Genomic DNA, 18,470 nt, shown 5'->3' with positions numbered 1-18,470 from the left:
GGTTTACTTAACTAACAAGTCCCAGTAGCATGTGTATATGTGTGTGTGTGTGTGGAATTTTAAGGGAATCAAAGAGTTAGACAAACTCCAACATAGTGAGAAAAATGACATCTCATTAAAAATAATTTTTCCCCTCCTACCCTTAGGCCCTGGCATGGGCCAACCAAGGGGCAAGAAGCGGGCTCATGGCTCTGCAGAAATGGGTCCCTTAAGCCCGGACCCACTGGCAATACCCAGGGAAGGGACATGCCAACCAGGTAGCTCCTCGAGCAATGCCCAACCTTCGAGTACCTGTCTACGTGAGCTAGCAAGAAGTAAGGAGAAATTTTTAATTATCTGACATAGCTTTATCGACGAGCCACATGAATAGCTAATAGGACAAGGTCAAACGAGGAACCACGCCGCATTAGAAAGAGTGACAGCAAATAATAATGAGGAGGACAAGGGTCCCACGGGAGTAGAGAGCATCTGTCCCTCCCCCCCGCCCCGCCCTGCCCCACCCCACCTTGCCTTATGCACCAGTATAAATAGCCACCCCCAAGCACAAGGAAAGCTCTTTGGCTCTCTCTACTTTTCTCTCTCAGTGTTTATTTACAAACATCCAAGAAACCTTTATTGACTTAAGCATCAGAGGCTCCTAAACCTCAAGCTCATCCTCCTCAAACTCCATCTTTTTCGTCTTTTACAAAAGACCTGAGTCCCTTGAACTCGACCCAAAGGCGTATGAAATATGACATTAACAATGGCTCAGAAAAACAAGATGATCTCTTTATAATGTGAGCAACTAGTGACAACTTCATTGCCCAACAATTACCTTCCCTATGATGCTAGCGGGCGAGAGCGGGTCTACTTGCAAATTGCCCAAACAACTTACCTCTTTGCGGAGAAAAAGATGAGAGTTGGGCCGAAGGCCACTCCGCCCCTCCTGTAGTAGAGAGTAGGACAAGCCCCCTGCCAGCCCGAATAACTTACCCCGACACCTATCGCAGCAAAGAGCGGACCAGTAGCATTGTTGTCTGAAGAAGTTACCCCCCACGGAATACCAAAAGGATGGGTGCAATGCCAACGGCTACTTAATCCTATTTAAGCCTAAGCTTTGACTCAAACTAGTGAATCAAAAATTTAGTGCAGTTTTACCTGCAAGTATACAGGTGTTATAATTCCTAGCAGACTCGAATCCACAGGGATTGACTTATGTAATAAAGCAAATAAACTCAAATAATGAAAATAAATTACTAAAAGAAACGTGTAGTCAAATAGAAGAGAAAATTATCGAATTGAAGATTTTTAAAGTAATAGAATAAAATCAAAATGATAAAATAAAATGATGTGGAGAACGACTAAGGTTTCGAGGATCCATCTAATAATTTAAAATATTATTTTCAATCAATTTATTTCATTTAAACTAGAATAATGATTTCGTTTAATTGAAAGATTTATCATTTAAGGTCAAGAAAAATAGTCACTAATGATTAAGCATGAACGATTAATGGTTAAAATATTTACAAACTCATTTGAATATCACAGGAATTTTTTTCAAGCATTCATTGTATTCAAAAATCACAATGAATCAAAATAAATATATAGATAATCAAAATATCCAATAATAAAACCATTTAATTGATCAAACTCACAATATAAATTTTAATTTTGATCCGAAAATAATATCTAAATCATTAAACTTCACCTATAACCTTAATACGATAATTTAGCCAACCATGTTATCACAAGAGCCATAGAAATCATAAGAATATTCTCATCAGAAAACTAAAATAAAACACACAAATCAATACTAGAAAAACAACCTAGACCATAGTGCAAAAGTGGAGAGAAGCTAGCGCTTTCTCCCGAACAAAAAATAAAACCCTAGCTATATAAATTCCTTCCATTCCGTTGAAAACTTCTCAGCTCAATCAGCAAAGATCTTTTTCCATGAACTAACCACGAAATCAATATCTCAGTTGCTGGATCTATATGAGAAACCTAGGCCAAGAAACAAAGAACCAAGGCTCTCTCTCTTCCTCCCCTCCCTCATACGCTGCCTTGCAGTGTATCGTTCAACCAAAAAATAAATAAATAAATAAAGCTCCCAGTCAGTCGAAGTCTACCCAAAAATAAATAAATTATCCTTCTTGTCTCTACATTCGTCCAGTCCAACCACCCACTACCTTCAAGTCCCCAGCCAGAAAATAAAATCCTCTCTCCATTTTCACTCCCCATCAGTCCCTGTTTCCATCCTAGCTCAAAAAAAAAAAAAAAAAAAACCTTATCTTCTTCTTTTTGTGTCTCCATAAACCTTTAATCTCCTGGCGTATTACTCAAATGCTCATTTCTCTTCTCTCGCTTGTTAAACGCCCAGCCAAAGTCCCCACTAAAACTCTCTCTCAAAATCCCTCATTTCCACCCCACTGTCTAGGAGAAAAGGAAAACCGAGCTGAAAAACTCCTCCCTTCCTACTCAGAGTATTCCCTTCACCCCAAAACCTGTTGCCCTGTTTTTTCCTCTCAAAATAGAGACCCCCACTGTCAACCAAAAAAAACTACCCAGGCCTCCCTCTGTAGGTCAGTACCGTCTCCCTTCTCTTCACGCCAGCCTCCCTGTTCAGTAAAAAATGCCCCATGTTTTTCATTCTGTCAGGCCAAAAGCTCCCGTTCTGTGAAAACTTTCTTCCTTTCTTTTTTAGCTGAAGCTCCTTTATTTTTGAAGTGCCACATGCCCCAAAACTGAAAAAGGGCTCCAAAACGCTCAGTCTTTTTAGCCTTTTCTTTTTTCTTTTTTCATTTCAATTTCTGCTACCTTCTTCCATCCGTAACCAAAAAATACTCTTTTCCTTGCATTTTTCTCAAAACCAGCTAGCCCAAAGTTTTTTTTCTTTCCCAAACTATGTTTCGTGTGCCCCTGTCCGAGAAAAGCTCCCCTGTAGAAGCTTAAAAGAGCAAACTTCTCTTTTCGTTTCATTTTCTTAGAACCAAAGTGCAATTTTATGTAGAAAATGTTGCGTGTGTCAAGTGCCACTTGCTCCCATGCTATCTCCAAAATACAAAAATAAAAACAAAATCAAGAAAAGAAATGATAAAGTAGAAAATCAAAAATAAATTAAAAGGAAGATTTGCATATAAAAAATATATTGTACATGTAAGGAAATATTGTCAAATTCAATCACAAGTTATAAAATTAAGCATAAACATGATATTAATCAATTAAAAATCACAACTTCTATTTATGTTTATTAACTATTTTTCTATCTAAAACTAATAATAATATCATGAATTAATTAAAATGTATTGATTCTAAATGTAAGAAATATGTAATATTTCAGCTTAATCAATCATTTCCCGCTATGGAGTGCGGGTGGGCCCTTAGCCACCCGAAGACAAAGACTACCTTCCTTGTATGGGTCAATAGGTGTGAGCAGGTCTAGTCACAAATTGTTCAAACAACATATCTTTCCACGAGGCTAAAGGGGAGAGTTAGGCTGAAGGCCACCCTACCCCTTCCACGGTAGAGAGCTGGTCCTGCCCACCCAGCAGCCCAAACAACTTAACCAACCTCCACCACAATAAAGAGTGGGTCCAGCACTAGCTTGGCCCTACACGTACCTTTCCTGCGATGTCAAAAGGCAGGAATGAGACTAGTCGCAAACTGCCCGAATAGCATACCTCCCGTAGGGCCAATGGAAGAGTAAGCCTGAAGGCTGCTCTACCCCTCCCATGAAGGAGAGCGGGTCATGACCCCCTAATGGCCCGAACAACTTACCCCAACTCCCATCATGGCGAAGAGCAATTAGCTACATCACTATCCTAACTTACCTTCCTGCGGGATACCATAGGGATGGGTGTAATACCAAAAACTGCTTTTAACCCTCCCGCAGTGAAATGCGGGTCAGTCTTCAACTATCCGAAAGAGAAATTGAAGTTACCCTTCTTGTCAACATCAATAGGCGGGAGCGGGTTCAATAACAAAACTGCTCAGAAACTTACCTCCCCTTGAATCCTGTATGCCAGAGGCTACCTCATCCCTCCCTTGAATGAGAGCGGGTCCAGCCCATCGGGCGACCCAAATACTTACCCCAACCTCCGCTACGAACGAAGAGTGGGCTCAGCTCTAACTTGACCCAAATTTTACCTTTTCCTATGATGTCAACGAGCAGGAGTGGGTCTAGACTCAAACTACCCGAACATGTTACCTCCTTGTGGATCAAGGAAATGGGTTGGGCCAAAGGCCACCATACTTTCCCTGCGGCAAAGAGCGGGACTGACCTCACAGCGACCCGAATACTTACCCTAACTCCCATCGCAACGAAAGATTCAAAACAAAGAATCCTATGTGTCATTGAAAATTTGGAGTCTATGACTGTATGGTTGAAATAAGATTCTAAGTGTTAAGTAGTAATTCTTCGACCCACTCATGAACAGAGCAATACATGCTTTGTGAATTTTCTCACACTTGATCGTGAGGGTGAGAGATGTATTTCATTTATGCATTTACACAGTATTGTTACAATTGGTGTGTCTCAATCTATGGGATCTTTCAACATCACAGTACAAGATATGCGACAAAAATTATGCTTTATAAAATCAACGAATCTTCTAAGAGCACTTGTATTAGTTTAGCTAAATGTTAGTGCATCTTCAAAATTTAAAAAAAATATATAGATAAAATGATCTGCATTAGAGTAGTCAAATAGTAAGAATTTCATGTTTGAGTTACAATATTTCTAAGTCTATCTTCGTATTAAAATATGAATTGTTTATTTTCAAAAGTGAAATTTTATTTCAAAATATCAGACCAAGTGCAGTGATATCGTATTCCAAAAGCGATGTTAATACATTCTGCTGTTTTTTTTTTTTTTTTGTTTTATTTACATTTCTGGTCCTATAATCTACTCTGCATTCTAGGTGGCACTTGAATTCTAAGGCTGCAAATGATTTTGGCCACATGAATTTTAGGCTGCAAATAAGTTGAGGAAAAAATTTAATTAGAAAATAATAATTTAAATAAAAAGTAAATTATTAATTAACATATAATTAGTATAATTATAAAATATGATATAAGAAAATTAAAAATATTATTATTAATAATATTATATTATTATTTTAAAAAATTTAATGTAAAATTATAATTTGAATGGTTTTCATTTTATATAAAATATATACTTTTAATTAAATTTTAGACATAGCTTTGATAAGAGCAATATCAATGCTAACAAGCAGAAATAGAAGTGTCCTCTTGTTGCCTCTCCCTTCCTTTTCGAGTCAAGTGTCTTGCTTTTAAGTGTAATCCCACCTCAGATTCTCTCTTACATCATTGTACGTCGGGCTTTTAATGCAACATGAGCTTTGAGGACCCAATTATTTATATAAGTTTCTTACTCAACAAATTTATATCACATATTTATTAATAAAAAAAATATAAAATATAGATAGATATATAGTTTAAAAATAATGAATATGAGAAATAAAATTTTTCTCATTTTATACCTAACATTATTAATTATTATTCTTTCATCAACCTAATTAATATACAAGTAAAACGAGTTTTTATTATTATTTAATATCAAGTTCAAAAAAATAAAATAGAGATAATAATCAAAATGAACACTATTCGCACGTTTGAAGTATAAAATTCAGCTGTTAGATCTGTGAATGTGTAAAGAGAAATGTTTGAAATCCTGATAATAGCTTTGAGTATCTTTTCTATACTTTTTTTATTTTTTTATTTAGTAATTATTTAAATATTTTTTTATTGATGTTGTGAATTTTATTTTATTTTTTAAATAATTTAAAATATTATAAAAATACAGGAAAATAAATCAAAAATAAAAAATTGAGGAATTTTACACTTGTCCGGACCAATTTTGGATCCGAGTCGGTGGATGTAGAGCCCACTCGTGCAAATTTGGTTTATTTTATATATTTATTTGATGTTGTCCATTTTGGGCGGTCGCTCCTCCAAAGTCTCAACGTCTGTACGACTGTATCCGATGCAGACAGTTATCCGCTTGAACTGGTCTCATAACTGAAGCGTGTGCGTGTCGTTGGAAGTAAAGCTTTCTTCACCTAATTTTCACGTTCACCTGTTCGACGAAAGTCGTCATTGTTTTAATTCTATTGCTTTTCGCAACACATTCCTGGTTTTCAAAGCCGTTTCTGATGGTTCCGGAGTATAGCAAACATCGCGGGGAAACATATTGGTTTTGAAGCTTTTGATGGCTTTGAAGTCTGTGATTGTGTTGGAGAGCACAAATCCTCATTTTGGTTGGAATGATTCGGGGTCTAAGCCATCTGGGTTTCCATTGAATTGGATAAATGGACCGGAGAAAGTGTGCAAATCGATAAGTTTTGGTGGCTTTTCGGGTTTCTTAGCTTGTCGGGCCATACGGAACGTGGAAGACGGCAACTCGTCCAAGCGGAGCACGAAGTTGCAAAGAGTAATTGATGAGACGAAGAGCGAGGTTTCCAAGAGATTGCAAAAGGATTCGAGCTCCTTTCCAAGTGGGTTATCTTATAGCAGTTTATATGATTTATGGATTTTGTTAAGTTTTGAATTGATATATATTCCAGTATTACGAACAGATTTGGGGTGGTTTCCAGTGGGCTGTTTAATTAAAGTTTGAATACACATATTCTCATTAAGTGAAGTGGGACAAATAGCGGACCATCCTCGAAAGAATAGTAGTTTCTGGACTTTCTCTAATTGAGCATTCATGAGGAATTCATGCCGCGTGATTGTGGAGAACATATGAACCGCAAGTAAATTTAAGTCGGTGAATTATCGAAAAAAGTGTAAGGATTGGGTTCATTTTTTATTTATAGACTAGAATTTACGGAAATTATGATTGATCTCAAAGATTTAAACTTTATAAGTCAATAAGGAAAAAGAAAGTTCCAGTCTTCAAAAGCCACGTGATGATGAAATGTTTTCTACCAAAGAGGATTTGATGACTTGCACTTGCACAGGAGAAGTTTGAAAGCTAGGTGAGGGGACTAAAGCCCGGCTGTAAAAAGTAGGTTTGTGCTTCAAAGGATGGGAAATCTTTTACGGGAAGGGAAAATAGTAGGAGTCAAAAGAGGTTTCCATCAGATAAAGATATTTGGTCTGATAAGGACCAGATATTACTGCTCTATGCTTAATTAATGTTCGTTGTAGGCGGGGAATTAGCATACTGTACTTTTTGTAAAGTTTCTCATCTTTGACTAGTTTTACTTGGATGCATCTGACTTTTGTTCTACTTCATATTCAATATTTGACAAACACAGAACCATTATCTGTATCTGATCTTTCTAGTACTGCTGATGATGGTTCGAAGGTACGAATATCATTCAAGGTAGGGTATATACTTAGTGGTTGCTAGTTTCTAATGCCAACAATTAGATCAATATTGCTTGCTGCTGAAGATTTAGTCCACTTTCCTTATTTGGTTGAAAATATCGTGCAGGGGTGTCCAGGTTCATACACTGAGGATGCCGCATTCAAAGCCTACCCTAAATGTGAAACCGTTCCTTGTAATGAGTTTGAAGACGCTTTTAAGGTTTAGTATGAATTAATCTAAAAATCTGTAGGCTGGAATTAGGACATCCAAAAGAAATGCAGTCCTCCATTCTTATACAACTTTTGAAAACACTAATGTAATACCATAACATGTGGAGCAACATCTACTCAAATCCAAGGAGATAAAATTTTAATGGAAATGTATGATAGAGATGAAGATGATGTAAACAACTGATAGCATGAGTTAATACGAATCATTGATTCATTTGTTTTCGTGTTTTATCTGTAGGCTGTTGAACTATGGCTGACTGATAAAGCAGTCCTTCCAATTGAGAACTCTTCAAGTGGAAGTATCCACCGCAATTATGATTTACTACTTCGTCATAGGCTTCATATTGTAGGTGAGGTGCAGTTGGCTGTTAATTTTTGCCTTCTAGCCCTGCCAGGCGTCAGATCAGAGCACTTGAAACGTGTTATAAGCCATCCACAGGTCAATCTTTCATTTCCTCTCTCTCTCTCTCTCTCTCTCTCTCTCTCTCTCTCTCTCACACACACACACACACACACACATTATGTTTCTCTCTTTTTTCTGGAAGCAGGAGAGGAAGGATGTTTTCTGTAATAAAGCTTGTTAAATTGACTTCACTTGTTAACCAATCTATATTGTCCAAACGTCTTTTCCTCATTTAAAATCTGGAAATTTCTGGTTTGCAGGCACTTTCGTTAAGTGATAGTCTCCTGAGTAAGTTAGGTGTTTCCAGGGAAAACGTTGATGATACAGCTGTGGCTGCTCAGGTGAGTGATAGATGTCTTACCTGTAAAGAGATTTCTTCTATATCATGCCACAACGATTTTATTTCAACTTAATTTTGCTTTAGTATGTAGCCTCAAATGGCCTAAGGGATGCTGGTGTTGTCGCAAGTGCTCGAGCTGCAGAAATCTATGGGCTTAACATACTAGCAGATGGAATCCAGGTAATTTATGTCTCTTTTAACCACCACTTGGTCGTCAAGAAATTGGATAAGAAGAAAGATCAGAGGTCTTACTCTTTTTCATTATTGGTTGGTAGCTTACAGAACAAAATACTCATACATGTTAAGAGTTATTGCTCAACTAAGCATCAACTCCTCCAAGAAATTGTTTATAGTGAAATAAATTAGGTTATATGCTATAGGTTACTGTGATAGTATAGTATGTAGAGAGTTTAAAGTTGTGTAGGAATTGGATAAGAAGAAAGATCAGAGTCTTACTCTTTTTCATTACTGGTTGGTAGCTTACAGAACAAAATACTCATACATGTTAAAGAGTTATTGCTCAACTGAGCATCAACGCCTCCAAGAAATTGTTTATAGTGAAATAAATTAGGTTATAGTGCTATAGGTTAGTGTGATAGTATAGTATGTACAGATTTTAAAGCTGTGTAGGAGTGATGTTGCTGCTTGTGGTATTTGTGGTGCTAAAAATTCTACTGCAGGGGAAACAGTTTGACCATATGTGGCAATCCTGTGGATCCTCCGTTACCAAAAGATTGGACACTTGGAAATCATGTAGATCATATTCACTTTCATCTTCTAGTCCATTTTGGTGATGTTTGATTGGTGATATTTGAAGCTTATAGGGCACGTGGAACAAAAACTTTTTGATAAATTATTCTTTTGGTCCTCAATTTCTAGTTTATGTTCCAATTTCATCCTCATTCTTCTAACTGCAGCAATGTTATCCTCCAATGTCAATATTGTTCCAATTTTCTCAGTTTGACCAACTCCATTTAATTTTAAACCGAACGAACAGAGTTAGCTAAATATTAAAATTTCTAATATGACTCTCTTATTTATCATATTTAGTAAATGAACTTGTGGGAAAAATTTATAGGCACACATATGGAGGCAAGACGAGAACAGACTGCTATTGCCTGCTTGGTCTATTTGTATTCGTATTAATATAATTTAACCGTTTACTTATAAATAAATAAAAAACCTTATGCCCTGATGATCCCTCTAGAGAATGTGCAAAAAATTACCTCTGCGTGTTGTTCACCTGTATGCATCAGGATTGTGAAAATTTTCGATGGACAACTAGAAGAATTTACTTGCCCAAAAAATGCAGTGAGTGGTTTTTTCTAATATTTTAAAAATATAGAATTTAGAACTATTTTCTGTTGTTGTGGCATATGCCATTGCCATGTAAACTAATACGCATCTACTGTTTCCATCATATGTGACAGATTTCATTACATATATTTACTGAATTAAAGGGAAGGACAAAATCAAAACAATAAAAGTTGGATAGCAGCACTGCTACAATTAGAAAAAAATTTGGCTGCGTATTGGAGCAATATGACCTATTGATAAATCCTCAACTTTAGAGGACCAAAAATGTACTTTGCCTTTTTTTCCATTTTTGATTAAAACTGCGCAACTGCTGTTAACATGTAATTTATGTAAGTTTTGATAACAATTTGCTTCTTTGAAACCAAAGAATGTAAATTTTATGAACATTAAATGCTATGTTGTATATTTTAGTTTTCCTTTGATGCAAACAAGCGCTAGCTCATCTCTTCAGAGTACTATTTGCTTCCCATGAGTTTAGTTGATAAACTACCTCTTTTCGAGAGATTCCAGTATCATGATGATCATGACCTTTCATTCAATTGATTTATTCACAGAGGTGCAAAAGCTTTTTGTGGCTGACTCACATCACTGCAGTATACATATATGATTTGAGAGCCCTGCAATGTTTTCCTGAATGCCTAAGCTACCTTAAATTTGTGTAGTTTGTTTGGACCATTTACTCTTAAGGCATTTGTTTTTATTTGAGGTGACAGATATTTTGATTAAAATCGTGTCATTAAAGAATTAATTCCACTGAAGCATATTTATTAGGATATTTAGTAATGCTACATATTTTGATTCAATTCCATGGCCTATACAGGATGACTCTGATAACATTACTCGTTTTCTGGTACTTGCAAGGGATCCAATAATTCCAAGAACTAATAAGCAGTTTAAAGTAAGAGATTTATATACGCATTTGGACGTTGTTATATATTTTCCAGAGTTTTTTAGTGTTGAATTTCCCTCATTTCAGACAAGCATTGTATTTACCTTGGATGAAGGCCCTGGAGTTTTATTTAAAGCCTTAGCAGTATTTGCTCTGAGGGGCATAAATTTGACAAAGGTATCTTGGAAAATGTGTTTGTTTTAGTTACTGTCCATGAACTTTGTATAAAAGCTTTAGCTATGGACTTTGATCTCCATGCAATTGTAGATTGAAAGTCGACCACAGAGAAAGCGGCCATTAAGAGTAGTTGATGACTCTAACACGGGAAGTGCCAAGTGAGTCTTTATTTTCATGACTTGTTAGGACCAGATCTATATCAAAGTGCTCTATTAGACAATGTATTTAATGCATAATTATTGGAGTGTTGTATTTAGACTTGTTAGGATCAGATTGATATCAAAGTATATTGGAGTTATTTTTGTCAAAATTATGTTCCATTGTATGCATAATTATTGCACTTCAGACGTGCTCAGGCATTTAAGTTTAAACAACTAGGAGGTAAATGCAGCAATACACAACTTCCAGTGTGTCTAAAGGCAACCCGATCGTATTAATATGCTGTGCACTTGGTATTTTAATTTAATGTCAGTTTTTTGTTTTTATTTTGGAGTTTTTTTTTTTTTTTTTTAAATACCTTGGCATATTTTCTCATATTATATCTATAGTACCAGACGTCCCAGATTCATTTTTCCTATTATGATCCCTTGTTCCAAAAATAAATAACCTCTAACAAGTGAAAAACTAATGGGTTGCTCCAGTGTCAATCCTTCATCTAAATGTTGTTTCTTTCTTTCTTTTCTTTTTTAAATTAGCTTGTGGTCACTTCTCCTTACAATCAACATCACTTTGCATTGCCTTTCTACCAATTATGTTGAAGTTGCATCCTACCTTTCAAATTATTGTTCTTAATCCTTGTCTCTGGTACGGTTCATTCAAAATGTCAATATTCAGTTTGAGTGTATCGTTGACCCTGTTGAAAATCATACTCTTGCTTATCTTAATTGTACAAATTGGGAAATCTTTTACATCCGAGTTGAGAATGAAAAAAAGTCATTTGTGGTTGCAGATATTTTGACTACCTTTTCTATATTGATTTTGAGGCTTCTATGGCAGAGCCCCGTGCACAAAATGCTTTAGGACATCTGCAGGTTTGTCTTTTGTCACTCTCAACTGTGCGAATTATGCATTCTAACGGTAGGATTTTTTTTTTTTTTTTTTTTTTTATATGGTACTCAAAATTTTGGTTTTGTTAGATAATGAAATTTTGAAGCAGAATGCATCTCAAATTTGCAATCATGGCTTTTATGGTTGAAGAGCCCCAAACACTGTATCCCCACAACTTTTTTTTTTTTTTTTTAAAAAAAACAAAGAGTTGGGGTCACATGTCCAAGAGTGACCCTTCCCCAATTTTATTGATAAACCTTCACTTATGGCTGAGGAATTCCGTGATAATAACACACACTTGGGAGGTTACAAGATAGGAATAAAAGAACACCCAAAACACAAGTGTTAAAAAAACCTTATACTCTAACCAAAACCAACAAAAGCAGCAAAAAAATTATAAAGTTGAATTAAAATAAGCAAAATTAACCAAATCTAATATGAGGAAGACCCACTTTGTCCATCTTCAACATTCCTTTTAGTAAATGTGGAAGTAAAGAAAAATCCTCCCAAATCCTACTATTACCTTTGGAACCCATCCAAGCCAAAAAGTCTGCAGGAGCATTACCTTGTCTATACACATGAGATATAGAATAATTCAATGTACCAAGAATTTCTTCCCAAAAATCTTCAAAATACCATAAACCACAATAAGCTTTCTGCACCCACTGGACAACAATCATAAAATCAAGCTCAATATCAACATTAACTAGATTCAGGCTTTTCACAATCAGTAATCCAAAAAGGAGCCCCATCCCTTCAGCATAATTATTTGAACCAAGGCCAATATGTCCCGCAAAACCTCTAATCAAATTTCCACTTCAACATACATACATGATATATAAATATATACATATGAATATATGTATTAGTGTGTTTGATGCCTAATAGATGCCAACAAACATTTCAACTGCCAACCAACATAGGCTTGAGCTCCAGTTTACTGTCTGTCACTTTTATAATGCAAAGCAGTGCTTCTTGAACCTGCACATTCTAACCTACTTCTGACTTCAGCTAGAATAAAAAAAATGCCATCCTTAGTTCTTTATCTTATTTTTTGAGGTCAAGATTAATGCCAATAGAGAATCTCAAATTTATCTGTTCTTGGGAGCTAACAGAAAGGAAACATGGTTTTACAGCCGTGTCCAAAGAGAATGTTCTCATCTTTTACCAATTCATTATGTTTTTGCTCTCCATGAATATGTGGTCTCCATCAAATTTTAGAGAAGCTATCGCTCCATTGTTCCTTTTCTTTATGGCTGAAGCAGTCAAGTTTCTCTGTGCCAATGCTAAAATTCTACACTATCTCCCATAATATCACCAACTCATGCTTAAGCCCTATACTTTGTGTTGCTGAGTGTTATCGGCATATGACGTCATTCTTTTATGTTGATGTTGATAATTATTTTGTAATGATACTTCACACTGATGATATACATTACTACTAGACAAAGCAAACATACTGATGTTCTTGTACCAACCTTCTGAGTTTTGCATGACAAATTTATTACTTTGCAGGAATTTGCAACATTCCTTCGCATACTTGGTTGCTATCCCATGGATACCACTTTGTAGTCCCTGTATTCTTTGCAATCTTCTTGTGAATGGTCTTCTGAGATCTCTGAGTAGATAAGAAGGCTGCTTCACTACCAGTGATTACATAGTTGAAAGGTTGGTCTCAAATCCCACATCATACCTTGTTTAAACCAGTTAAGCCATGTTTTTAAAGACGTTATCAATGATTTTGGGACACCATGGATTCCTTTTTTTTTTTTTCTTTTTTTTCTTTTTTTCTTTTTTTTTTCTTTTTTTTATTGGTATGGGACACCATGGATTCTACCAAGATTATTGTTTCGGAACCATGCTTGCAAGCTAATGTGTACTTCTTCAGGAGTTATCAACCGTAATTAAAAGAGGATTTTTTATTGTTTTGTCATTTTCTCAAAGGATTATGAAATTCTTATTAAATTCACTTTGAATCTTTCGTCCCCTTCAATTTGAAATCTTGATGTATGCTAGTAAGTCAAGTCTTCAGGGTGCAATGGTCAAATATGATGTTCATCACACATCACAGTCTGTCCCATCTTTGATGCTGTAACGTTCACCCTCTTTCATTAATGATGATAGGAACTTTGAGAAAGTGTTTGTGAATGCATTTAGTATCTAACTTTTAAGTGAGATGTCATAAATATTTTTTCCACTGAAACATTAATCTTTTACTTCATGGGATCATTTGTATGTTGCTGATGCTAAGCTAGTGGACAACTTGGTTTTGGATTCTGAAAGGGAGCAGCAAGATCAGTAGTGATGCTGATGGCATGGTGATGGAGTCCGAATGATTATGGTGGAGCAGTGGTGGTAAATGGTGTTGGTGGTCTTACGTACTGGCCTACTTGATAAATATTGGAGATGGTGAAAGTACCATCTATAAGGCGATATGGCATTGCTTAAAAAAATGGTGATACAACATTGTATGCAACCTTCTTTTTGGGTATGGGGAGCTTTGTCTATAGGCAAGGCTTAAGGTTTTATAGCCATACCTTTCAAAATACTGTCAGTGGCCATGTAGGAAATGGTGGCAACAGCCGCAACATGACAAAATTGTGTAACCAGCCTAGTTGTCGTCTACCTTTGTTAGGATTAACCAGTTATTAGCGGCTAATTTAAAGTATAAAAGTAGAAGCAAACAAAAGAAAATAATGACAATCACACACAGAATACCAAGTTTTAAGTAGTTCAACTCAGATTAAGCCTACATCCACTGGTAGGGTTGGTGTCAATGAACTCGCTATCAAAACAAAGGTGGATTACAAGAGATCTCACAAAATACTCAATCCCAGAGTCTCAATACACCCAATGAACTCTCAAAAATCTCACAAAAGGGCTTTACTCTATGTCTCTGTGTGTGTGTGTGTGTGCGCGTGTATTATAGCTGCTCAAAAGTACAATACATTGAAATCAAGCATGTATTTATACTAAAATGGTGCAAAAAACCTAATTATGAGCATTCGTTCGAACAGAGTGTCAAGGGAACATTAGGTCTAGTACTCGCTCAAATTGAGTATTGAGCAAGTGTTGAGTGAACTCTCTATCAGGATCTCGCTTGAGCTGACTGTCTAGCGATAGTTGAGTGAACAATCTGTAAGGGTCCCGCTCAAGCTGACTGTCGATCTAACAATTTGTCTAAAGCTTTGCTCGAGCGAATAATCTAGAAATGTGCTTTTTCAACAAGAATTAAGCCACCTCTTAACAATCTTAGTCAACTAGATACAAAAGTTCAAAGTTCTACATCATCCATGTCAACAAGAGGCCTAAGAACTCGTGGAATCTCATAAGAGAGAGTCAATCATCTTTGGTTCCACTTGCTAATAGTGAAGATTGTATCATTAATGTATAGCATACACAATGACCTATGAAGACACAACTCAAATCTAGATGGACGTTTTTAATAGGGTTCACATTGCACAAGTGTCCAATGTCATATTAGACTTCAAACTCGACTCTAATATCATTTGAAACGACACACAGAAAGAATAAATTGAATCTAGATTTACATTTCAAAATGACTAATCAAAATTATAATTGGAGCTCATTAAAGTCATTATAAAATTCAATTCCACATTGTAAGAAACCAATGCGTGTACATAGGAGTTGACATTTATGTTCTTCTATCATGTTAACTTACTTCTACAATACTTCTCTCGCCCACTCTGATACTAAATGTAGCATTACAATATTCGATGAGTCTAACAATCAAAATAAATAAATAAAGGCAACTCTCTTAGCAAGTACTTACTAAATTATACAGGTGAGGTCATGTATATGGATTTATCAAGATCATCTATCAAACGTAAAGTGGTATATATTTTCCCAGTGATTCAACTAAATCAAGATATGCCAAAAACAAATTATCATAGGATGAGTTTAAATGTCTAATTATTATGCTTTCATTCCTACGGCTTTTCACAGCTATTGATCAATGAATCTTAACATGTTGGATGATATAAAAACTTAATTCTGGAATGAGGACTTGAACTCCTCCTACTCCAGTACTCAAAAGATCATATTATTGAAATTAGATAAACTACTTGATCTATTGAATTGAGAACAAAAGCTGGCTAGAGAGAAGTCAGAGCTTCTCTTTCTAGGCGGCGTTTTCTAATTTCTCACTGCACAATCTGCTGCTTTGAAGCAGTTGTCTGGTTTATCAAGGCATACAGCATCCGAACTCTACCTGCTTCCTTAAGTTTCAACTGCACATTCTGCAGCAACAAATTCAGAATTTCACCGCACATTTAGTCTGGCAGAGGAACTCTGTTACTGAAGAAAGCGAATCTCACAACTATCACACAATGGATTCGGAGTCCCTAATCTCACAAACGGAAGCACTATCATGGCAAGAGCTCAGCTTGCAGACAACCCCAGAGGCCGCAAAATCGACATCAGAAAAAATACTAATCGGAAGGTTAGTAGCAGACAGACCCCTTAACAAATTTGCTATCCACCTTTGCATCAAAGCCTCATGGAAATTCATCCAAAATTTCTTAATAGATGATATGGATGTCAATAAATTCATATCCACATTTAGAAATTCATAAGACAAACTTAGGGTGCTAAACCAAGGGGACCTTGGAATTTCAAATGAGATCTGATGATTTTAAAACAATAGGCCCCTGGTGCAACCATAGAGGAAATCAACTTAAACCGTGCCACTTTCAACGTACAATTGCATGGTTTACCTTTAGACCATTTCAACATGAAAAATGCAGTGGACATCGGAAAAGCAATTAGCAACCTTATCAGAGTAGAAGAAGATCCAATCTACGGTCTAGCCTTCTGCAAATTTATTCGTATAAAGGTTGAGGTAGATGTCACAAAACCACTAAAAAAAGGTTTTCCATTGCCTAGATTCGGGAACAAAGTTGTTTGGATAACATTCAAATATGAGAAATTAGCAGACTTCTGTTATGCTTGTGGAAGGCTCAGCCACTCTCAAATCTTTTGTGGATAACCCCAGTTAACTCCAACCAAGATCAAATTTGGTCCATCTATAAGAGCGGAATACAGGCCCCCTCAAGGCACCTCTCAGCCTTTCATCAAACAGAGGAGAGGCTTGAAAGCGATTTTGGGCATATGGAAATGGAGGATCACTTGAACAAACATTACAACAAGCCAAGAACAGACACGGAAATTGAAGCCTGGAAAAATCATGAGGAAGAGAGCTTTCAAGCAAGACAAAGTCAAACAGTATCATCTTAAAAGCAAAGCCTTCAATCTTACGCTTGTGATGAAGAAGAAGTTCCGATTGATTTAATTCCATAACTGATCAACTTCTTTCCATCTTCCTCAAGTGCCATCAAAATCGGCGTGAAAAGCATGAACTCGTCCGCTGAAGCTTTGAAGGAACAGTTTAACTACAGTGATCAAGCTTCATTCATTACCCCACCAATAAAAGTTAATCTTTTCAATTTGACTTAACCACTGAATCAGAAATCCACTACCTATACCGCAGCCACATCCCACTTCTGACTCAAGGAGTAAAGATCAGCCCTATGGAAGACTCTCAATTAATGGCCAGGCCATACTTCGTCACCCCATCGCTATCCGTGTCACTTTCAGCAAGGCAGAATGCTCCTTGGAGAGCTCAAAGCATAATGAATTTTGTTATATATAAGTAGAGTCGCGCACAAATCTGTATACTAATATTAATTTATTTATATTTAAATTTTAAATTAATACTGTTTTTAATAAAATTTATTTTTTAATTAATTACATCATATTAATATACAAATTAATGTACAATTATACTTATAATTATATTTTTCCTTATGCAATACAAGAAAACAAAATACAAGGAAACAAAGAACAACAACTTAAACAAATCCCTGGGCCCCAACCGATCCATGTAGGAACTCCTTCTCAAGCCCAATTTAATCAAGTGGAAGCCCATCAACTCTTCTTTAGCAATACGGATCTGATGTCCAAGAATAAAGCCCACACAACTCCCATTTCTTCAGTTTCAAATGACATCCGTATGAAGGCCCGCCTCTCAGTGCAGCAAATAGAGCTTTTCTCTTCAAAAGGTAGCGATTCACTTGGCCTTTATTCTCACCAGAACATCTCAAATAAGCATCAAGATCAACCAATTCAAACTCGGGCAAAAGTGGTGCCAATTCAAGAATCATCAGAGGAAGAACATCATGCTCAATCAATCTATAAGTTACCCTTGCCCATAATGGTGGAAGCCCGTCAAACAAAAGAGGCTAAGTCTCCCGAGCAACTTCAAACTACAACTGAAAATCCACCAGTTCAAGAAGTTTCAATCACTCCTCTTTACAGAGAAATAAGAATTGAAGACACAAGTGGCATCTGGTTTAAACACTGAACAGGTTATTATTATTGAACCCGATCCTACACCAAATCCAAATACACCTTCTTTAAGACCTTATAAAAGCCATCTTCCCTTGAAAAAGAAAACAGTTTCTAGAAGAACAAGAAATACCGAAGTTGAAGTCACAACGTCTGATCAAATTGGAGAAGGTAGAGTCGAAAGGAATAGACACCATGCAGCCCATACAGAGGAGGCAAAATTGGCATACACCCTCATTGCTATGCAATCCGGTTCAAGAGAGCAAAGTAAAAAAGTCTAAAGGGAAAGAGAAAATGAATCCCTACTCCAGACTAAGTACTCAGTCCCAATACAAATCCAAAACAGCTCTTGAGGCAAGCTTCAACATGCCTCCAACGGATAAATGAGA

At 36.3% G+C, this 18,470-nt stretch overlaps 1 protein-coding gene and 1 long non-coding RNA gene across 6 annotated transcripts; one reads left to right on the top strand and one right to left on the bottom strand.

Annotated features, from left to right (window-relative positions):
• The first annotated feature begins 5,938 nt into the window (after window positions 1-5,938).
• LOC122303802 (arogenate dehydratase/prephenate dehydratase 1, chloroplastic-like) lies at window positions 5,939-17,154 on the top strand. 5 transcript variants are annotated; one of them, XR_006240827.1, is made up of 12 exons: window positions 5,939-6,494; window positions 7,260-7,327; window positions 7,439-7,531; window positions 7,781-7,981; window positions 8,206-8,286; window positions 8,370-8,465; window positions 10,423-10,500; window positions 10,579-10,668; window positions 10,759-10,826; window positions 11,618-11,699; window positions 13,231-13,383; window positions 15,908-17,154. XR_006240827.1 is itself a non-coding variant. In XM_043115765.1 (11 exons), exons 1-11 carry the CDS (start codon window positions 6,209-6,211, stop codon window positions 13,285-13,287), a joined length of 1,200 nt encoding a protein of 399 aa, XP_042971699.1. In that variant the 5' UTR covers window positions 5,939-6,208; the 3' UTR covers window positions 13,288-13,643. The 5 variants fall into 5 exon arrangements, 2 of the variants coding, with proteins under 2 accessions (XP_042971699.1, XP_042971700.1); XR_006240826.1 differs by having other exon boundaries at window positions 13,971-17,154; XR_006240825.1 differs by having other exon boundaries at window positions 13,967-17,154.
• Window positions 16,584-17,360, bottom strand: LOC122303803. Its single transcript, XR_006240828.1, has 2 exons — window positions 16,993-17,360; window positions 16,584-16,910 (listed from the first exon to the last, which is right to left on the bottom strand). It is a non-coding gene; the product is annotated as an uncharacterized LOC122303803 (long non-coding RNA).
• Window positions 17,361-18,470: the final 1,110 nt, after the last annotated feature.

Source organism: Carya illinoinensis, chromosome 3, assembly GCF_018687715.1.
Source record: "Carya illinoinensis cultivar Pawnee chromosome 3, C.illinoinensisPawnee_v1, whole genome shotgun sequence".
NCBI classification, from domain to species: domain Eukaryota; kingdom Viridiplantae; phylum Streptophyta; class Magnoliopsida; order Fagales; family Juglandaceae; genus Carya; species Carya illinoinensis.
The sequence above is the reverse complement of the archived record's forward strand: the minus strand, read 5'-3'. Positions and strand labels throughout refer to the sequence as shown.